The sequence below is a fragment of the Stegastes partitus genome, unplaced genomic scaffold (genome assembly GCF_000690725.1).
Source record: "Stegastes partitus isolate 25-593 unplaced genomic scaffold, Stegastes_partitus-1.0.2 Scaffold1179, whole genome shotgun sequence".
Lineage (NCBI taxonomy): Eukaryota > Metazoa > Chordata > Actinopteri > Pomacentridae > Stegastes > Stegastes partitus.
This window is the reverse complement of record NW_007578910.1, coordinates 178,786-187,204: the sequence shown is the minus strand read 5'-3', so window position 1 is coordinate 187,204 and position 8,419 is coordinate 178,786. Positions and strand designations below refer to the sequence as shown.

The 8,419-nt window shown below is 40.2% G+C and overlaps 1 protein-coding gene across 1 annotated transcript in view; it reads right to left on the bottom strand.

The window, feature by feature from the left end:
* Positions 1-8,419, bottom strand: part of ptprr (protein tyrosine phosphatase receptor type R) — a 37,519-nt gene that overhangs the window by 5,781 nt on the left and 23,319 nt on the right. Inside the window, exons 6-9 of the mRNA XM_008297030.1 lie at positions 6,461-6,583; positions 6,257-6,381; positions 5,761-5,892; positions 331-520 (exon numbers count right to left, since the gene is read on the bottom strand). Of these exons, the coding sequence (XP_008295252.1) occupies positions 331-520; positions 5,761-5,892; positions 6,257-6,381; positions 6,461-6,583 (570 nt within the window). The remainder of the gene's footprint in view (positions 1-330; positions 521-5,760; positions 5,893-6,256; positions 6,382-6,460; positions 6,584-8,419) is intronic.

Sequence of the window (8,419 nt, the reverse complement as noted above, 5' to 3'; positions counted from 1 at the left end):
TCTCCAGAAGAGCTTTAATAAATCTATGAAAGAACCAAAACACAGGATTGTATTTTATGATAAAGATTCACGTTTTCATGGTTCCGTCGTAGAACATTCAGAGTTAAAGCAGTCAAACTCTGACTTGTGTTTTATTGCGTCAGTCCTGCAGCAGCTTTATGACGGTTTTGGTGAAACATCTTTAATCCAGGTAACCAGTGTTCTGAACATGCAGGTGAACATTAAAGCAGATTCTGGAACTAAGCTCCCAGATTGAAGCAGCTCCTGTGTTCACGGCGTCGTATGAAAACCGGATCTCAGCGTGTTCTGGGTTTGAACACGTGGACTTACGGCGAACTCGGCGTGGAGCTTGTGCGTGTTCTGGACGACGTCTCGGAGCTGCAGCCGGGTCAGCGGCCGACCCGCCGACAGCAGGTACTCGCGGGCCGCCGCCTCCCTCGGCGTTACCACGGTGACGCTGAGGGGCTCCACGGCGCCCAGGGCCGACATGTCCAGCACCAGAGAGACGTTGGAGCCTCGTCTGCAGAGGAAGGATGGGAGGGAGAACAGAGAGAGGGAATCTGTTAGAGCCGGACAGAGCTGCTCTTCCTTCCTCCGGTCTATCACAGATTTACGGCTCAAACTCGGCTCAGGTTTGGAAAGTTATCTCTGAAAACCAGCAGAGTCGGTGGACTTTATGAACAGAATTTTAAACTCCTGTGGCGCCTCAATTACTGAACCGATCACTGACTGAACACCTGGTAACAGACAGACGTTAAAACTCAACACATTCAAGAGTTTTGACAGTTTAGGCAGAGAGACTGTTTTATAGAGCTGTGCAATAACAACAACATGTGACCAAATACATTCATTAAGTCATAAATATTGAGCAATAACAAGACAAAAGCTCCTGTTTACATACATACATGTTATTGACATATTCACATGGTGCACCTGTGCTGTAGCTCAGATGTGCTTTGATTTCAGATTAGATCAGACTAATTCATTTCCTATTAAAACAGGGTGAATTAATGTGACTTTTTTCTACACAAATGTCGTGTTTGAATCATGTTTTTTCTCTAGAAACCAGGAAACGATGCTTATTTCCACCTTCTTCTCAGTAAAGGAGACGTGTTGGACAAGAACCTGAGACTGAGAGGAAACTCCAACCTCCTGGATCAATAAATCAATGCAGCATGGATCAGAACCAGAGAACAGAGGAGCCAGTTGATGGAGATACATCCAGCTGATGGTGGAACATCTTTCTACATCTGATGGTGGAACATCTTTCTACAGCTGATGGTGGAACATCTTTCTACAGCTGATGGTGGAACATCTTTCTACGGCTGATGAGCAGAGAAGAGAAGTCTGGAGACATGGAGATAGTTCAACATCTGCAGGACAAGGAGACTAAACGACCACGAACAGACCAAATTTATATAAATAAGAAACAAAAGGACACAAACGAGAGCGTCGGCCATCAGCCTAAGCACCGGCGTCCCCCAGGGCCTCGTACTGAGCCCACTGCTATTCAGTGTCTACACTCATGATTGTGCTCCCCTCCACCACAGTAACACCATCATAAAACTTGCAGATGACACCACTGTGGTGGAGCTCATCTCTGGGGGGTACGAGGTGGAGCGTCTGTCAGTGTGGTGTCAACAAAACGACTTTATCCTCAACACAGCCAGAACAAAAGGGATCAATGTGGACTACAGAAAGAAGACATGCAGCCACTACTCATCCTCTGTGGAGAGGGTTTCTGACGTTTGCTCTCTGGGTGTGCACATTCAGGACGACCTGACCACCTGGAGCATAAACAGCAACCACTGTGAAGAAGGCCCAGCAGAGCCTGCTGAGGGTCCTGAGGAGCAACAACCTGCAGCAGAGGCTGCTAGTGGCCTTCTGTCGCTGCTCCATAGAGAGCATCCTCAGCTACTGCATGTGTGTTTGCTTTGCCAGCTGCACAATAGCAGACGAGAAGGTTCTCCAAAGGGTCGTCAGTACGGCCCAGAACATCACCGGCTGTCCTCTGCCTTCTCTCTCGTTGCCTCATACAATGAAAATAAAGACATGCTGATTCTGATTCTGAAGCAGGATACAGGAGACACAATGAGACAAAAATGAGACGCAAAATGACCAAAAACAAGACAGAAGTGTCCCAAAGAGACAAACATGACGTAAAGAAGACGCATAGCAACGAGACAAAATACTGTAGGAGGTAAGATGAGCCCACAGTGAAGGAACAACAGCCAGAAACTGCTGCTTGAAGCTCAGTGTTGTTGGATAGAAACCGTCTTTAGTGTTCGTTTGACTCAGAAATAAGTCGTTAAAATTCCTCCAGACTGAAAGAATTTCTTTATTAACGACAGATGAACTAAACTTCTGCTCCAGGAGTGAGAAGCCACTCGGAGCAGCAGACTCGAGCTCCGCTGGTCGTCTGAGGGTGGACTCGGTTCGTCGGCTACGTGTCGGGCCGTTTCCTCTGCAGGATGCCGGTTCTTCCAATCCGTCTGATTGCCGACTGGCCGCGGTCCAGAGCGAGCAGCGCTCACACAATCAGACACACAGAACAGACACAGACACCAAGAAAAACATCCTGTTCTCACTGCGAGCACCGAGATCTTCCTTCCTCTTCGTACCTCCAGAAACACTTCAGCGCTCTGATGTAACCTGAACAACACGGAGGCCCGAAGCTGCGATCCGAAGATAAAAGATGTTTGCTTTTCGGTTACGAAACGGCCCAAGAGGGAAACGACGAGCCGCGGCCAAGTTTTAAAAAGCTCCTCAAGAACCGCTGGACTCCATCAACACGTCTGATGAAGATGGACGAGGTCGGACCAGAGCAAACAAACCCAAGTGATGAACACAGTCCGGACTGAAAACAAACACTACAGGGGCACAAAATGTGGAATAAAGTGAATAAATCCAAGGTTTTTGTTTCAAAGGTAATAAAAATGTTTGAATACACAATTTGACATCAGGTTTAATTAACACATGAAGCTTTAAAGCATCAAAATTAAGAATTAAGAGTCTAAAATAATATTTAGATTTTAAAAATTAAGACATTTGTGAAAGAAAAATGTAAAAACTGATGATTTATTGATATAAAATTGAGGAATATTTAGTCCAATTTAAAAGTTATTGAGATTATTAAATCAAAGCTAGTAAATATTTAGTCAAATATAAATTAAAGTTAAAGTTAATGAGGCTGTTACATCAAAATTAATACATATTTAGCCGAAACTAAACAAAAAGTTTGGTTGATTAAGTCAAAACTGTGAGTCTATTGGACAAAAAGTAAAGCTCTTGAGATCCACTGAATTAAAATTAATAGATATTTAGTCAAATTATAACATTTATGAAGTCAAACTGAAGAAAAATGTAGTGAAATTTAAGACATAATGAAATTTATCAACTCAAAATTAGTCAATATTTAGTCAAATATAAATTAATATTTTTTGTTATTATGTAAAAATGTAAAGTTAATTAATGAGGCTGTTACGTCAAAATTAATACATATTTAGCAGAAACTAAGCAAAAGAATCTGGGTTATTAAGTCAAAATTTATTAATATTCACTCATATTAAAAAGTTTAAGAAATTTATCAAGTGAAATTCATGAGATATTTAGTGAAATGTGAAAGATTATTAGATGTACTGTCAAAATTAGTAAATATTTAGTCTAATTCAAAAGACTATGACATTTATTAGGTCAAAATTATGAGCCTATTGGACAAAATGTAAAGCTTTTAAATCAGAATTAACAGATATTTAGTCAAATGTAAGAAGAAATAACATTTATGGAGTCAAACTGAGCAAAAATATAATGAAATCTAAAACATAATGATGTTTATTAACTCAAAATGAACAAATATTTCATCAGATTCACAAGACGAGAAGATGCACGATGCCAAGATGACACCATATTAACAAAAAGTGGGGAATTTATTAAACTAAGCAAAATAAAACAACACAATGACATTTACAAAGTCTGAACTAGGAAGTTCTCTGAATGTAAATTAAGATAATTATGACGTTCATGAAGTACGATGACAGCAGCTAAACCGAAGTCATGACAAAACTTTGTACGTTACATTAGAACTACAACACAGTAGGTCTGAATCTACTCAGACTAATAATAGAGAACGTGTCGCATGAGAGTCTGCCGGATGATTTACTGCGACGCCAGAGCTGTCAGACGGGATATAAAGTTTATATAAATGAAACCTGCAGCGAGATGGGAAACGTCCGCCAACGGAAGCAGCTCTCAGGAACATTTGGGTTAATGTGACACGGCACAGAGGAAACGCCTCCCTTCATACAAACACCGGCAGCTCTGACAGATCTGGACCGTAAACGCTGCTCATGGAGGAAACCGACACCGCGACGAGTGGAGATATAAAGGTTTCCTCTGCAGAAGAGTCGACTGAACATCTCTCAGAGTCCAATTAAAGTAATCATGAAGAAATGGAAGGAATGTGGAGCATGAGTAACTCACCATCAAAGCTTTATGGGAGACAAAGACTCTGTGGGAAAAAGTACATATTTGATCTGGACTAGAGTTCATCAGAAGACATGTGGAGACTCTGAAGTCACTTGGGAGTAGGTTCTTTGGTCTGAGGAGACCAGAATGGAGTTTTTTGTCCATCAGACTAGACGCTATGATTGACAGACACCAAACACTGAACATCCAGACATACACATGATCCCCACTGTGAAGCACGGTGGTGGCAGCGTCATGATGAAGCACGGCGGTGGCAGCGTCATGACGAAGCACGGTGGTGGCACCATCATGACGTGAAGCACGGCGGTGGCAGCATCATGACGTGAACCTGATGCAGTCTGCAGGAGAACTGAGACTTGGAGAAGACTTGTTTTCCATCCAGACAATGAGCCCAAGCAAACAGCCGAAGCTGGTTTATGACAAAAGGTTTTGATGTTTTTGTCGTAATAAACAAACGCCTCCGATGCTTCGGTCTTCGCAGCACAAAGGGTTCAGAGAGTTCATGAGTAAATAAGTTCTTGTTGTTTTGTCTCGGAGTCTCGTGGAGAGAAAACATGGAGCTGATTGTCCATCGACTATAAATAAACACGTGTTGAAGCCTCGCCGTGATCACGTACACACTCCAACACCTGAGCGCTCAACAATCACAGGTTAGAGGTTTGAACTCGTCTTCCTCCTGAAACATGCTGAGTTCTCATCAGCTCAGGTTCATTAGTGAGGCTCTTATCAAACAACCAGACGCTGTTTCTGTTGCCCAGCAGCTGCTTCGGTGCTTTTTCATTTGTGGTGTCGGATTTTTTACTTTATTATCTCTTAGAGAACATTATATTATAACAAAAGCGATCTTTCTTGTCTACTGTTTTGAGCTGGTTTCAACCAAAGAAAGTCTAACTGAGCTCGATCAGTGAGTCTCTCGAAGAAAATGTGAATTAAAGCAGATTTCAAAGCACCAACATGATGCAAAAATTACTCGTTTTCCAGGTTAGTCTTGTTAAACCTTTTTTCAGCACGTGGACGGAACAAGAAGATGCTGAAACGCTGAAAACTTGTGACGCCTACGTTTAGTTTCAGGCATTAACTTGAAGAAAACACATAAATTACTGTAAAAATTCAGCTAATTCTCACATCAGTGTGCTGTTTTTAGGAAACATGCTCAGAAAAATGTAGAATTTTTAATTTCTCACTTGTTTTTATTTCTTTCTCTCTGAATATCTATTTGTAATAAACTCAGCGACTCGGATCGTCTGTATTCGTGTCAACGTTCTGGTTTCTCACCGTTCCTGCAGCCCGGCCGCCGGTTTCATCCTGAAGGGGGAGGGGCAGGGCCTCAGCTCGTGATTGGCTGTCACCGGGGCAACGCTGACCAGGTGGGCGGGGCTGCTGCTGACAAAGGTGACGGGGGCGGGGCTACGAGGAGAAGATGGAACAAGTTATTGATCGAAAACGTACAAACTGATCGGAAACATCGCGACTAAATGAACGACCTCCTCAAGGTCGACTCGTTCTGGAGCTTTCAGCCAAATCACACGATTAAAACCTGCTTTTAACGATATTTCCACTTCCTGATGCTAATTCTCTGTTTAAATGTTTTATAAACAATATTTCATAATCATTAACAACATCCGTCACCCTGCACCCAAGCGCTATGAGATGACTTGTTGTTGTAAATATGCGCTATACAAATAAAATTGAATTGAATTGAATTGAATTGAATTGAATTGAATTGCTTCGTCCGAACCATTCTGGGATCTCACTCCAGCTGTCAACTCACCTGGGCAGCGGGACGGCAGGTGGCGCGAGGCGGCGGCAGGCTGCGATTGGCTGCTGCGGGGGAGTGGGCGTGGCTACAACAGGAGGGAGCTCAGCCTGGACCATGCTGCTTCCTGACGTCACCACCTGAAGGACACGACAACGTTTTACAGGTGTTACATGTCTGAGCAGGTGTGGGCGGGGACAGGCGAGGTGTGCGGCTCACCTTGGTGCCCTTCAACTTGTGGGCGGAGTCAGGAGGGACGGTCGGGGTCAGGTGGAGGTCAGGGGGCGGGGCTTTCAGCTGTCTGTCAGAAACCTGGACCTTCTCCTTCAGTCGGTACAAAACCTGGAAGAAGAAAAATGACGTGAATCATTTATAAAACAATAATCCAACAAAAGAACCATCGATCCAGAAACCGCTAGAAACTTAATTTAAATCTTTTAAAGAGCAAAACGTCAAAACAAATCCATGTTGGAGCTGGAAGACATCGTCTACATGTTGATATTTTGACTATTTTGGAAGCTCCACTGGTTAAAATTAGATCTTATGCTGTTTAAAGTTACTCCGTCTTTACAAGTGTTTTATTGTCTTATTTTACTGTTTTATTGTTGTTTTTCAATGACTTGTGTATTTAATTGTTTTGTATTATCGTATTATTACTATTATTATTATTATTATTATTATTATTATTATTATTATAACATATCTATATTATAATATTAGTCATTTAAAACAGACAAAACTATGTAATTACACCATGTAAAGCATGCTGGGACTGAAAAACAACAGACTTTTACCTAAATACCTTCATTTATGTGAGTCTCACGTCAACATTTATGGCTTTTCATAATTAAATCAGGATTTTTAAGACATTTTATGGCGTTAACCCACTAAAACCTGCCGACTGGTGGCTTTAAAATCCAAAAAATAACACAAATTTACATTATTCATCAGCAAGACCAGGGTTTAGAGGTTTAAACTTGAGAAACAAATGAAGTTCAAACCGTTCTGAGACGTTCAGGAGCTGCAGACGTTAATCATCTTTGTGCTCCAGACGATCAGAAGCTTCACTTCCTGTCTTTTAATCTCTTTGTCTAAAGTTTATTGATTAAACTGAGCATTAAATTGATAAATGTTGCTGAGGATCCGACAGGACGTCACTGATTGATTCACCAGAACCTGTTTCCTTCTGGTGCAGCGTCGCCCTCATGTGGACTAAAGGTGTCGCTGCAGCAAAACAAAACAACATTTAACTGTCTCTGAAGTCACTTTTCTATTTACTGGGCTCCTTTTCAACCATTTTTTAATGATAATTAGTCGCTATACATTTTATATTTCCTTTCACACTGTCATTTATTTATTTTTGTTTATATTGAATTTCAGATTCTAGAAGAATTTCAGAACCAAAGCAGCAGTTTTATAGTTCCCTGGAACAACAAAGAAACAGTAATTTTCTTTTCTTGAGTAATATATTTTGGGGGGTCGGTGGTTGATGCTGCCCCCTGCCAATACATATATAGATCATCTTTTTACTATTTATTTATTGTATTTATTTGGTATTATGTCATTTTTTATTTATTTATTTTTTTAAATTAATGTTTTCTTTTTTCTTTCTTTCGTTTTTAGGAGATATTTGATGCTGTCACTTCTACTTTTTTGTTGCTGTTATTTTATTTTACCTATTTGTTAACGTTTATTATTGTAGTTTATTATTCTAATAGTTTTATATTATTATTTTTTTTAAATTTCCTTTTTTGTTGTTGTTACTTATTATTGTTTATTTAATTATTAGACTTTATCCATTCAATACGTTGTTGTTTTTGTTTTTTTGTTTCATTTTGGAGGGTGCAGACTGACCTCTAATAGTCACTTCCTAATATTTTTTATATTTTTACATTTAGATTTTTTTTTACAATTTACTTTACTTTTATTCTATTTATTTGTTCTATTTGTTAAATGAAATCAGCAGTGATTCCTTCTCAGCCCGCCAAAATAAAAACTTTATAAAAACAACACATTTTTGCTCCTTTATTCAATTTTGCATTATTTCATGTATTTATTATTATTTATATTATTTTAAATGAACTTATTGTTTATGTGTCTCATTGTTTTGTGACCGACCACCAGTTTAAACTGAGCTCTATAAAAACACCATTTTTCTGTTTTTATCAGACAGGTGTG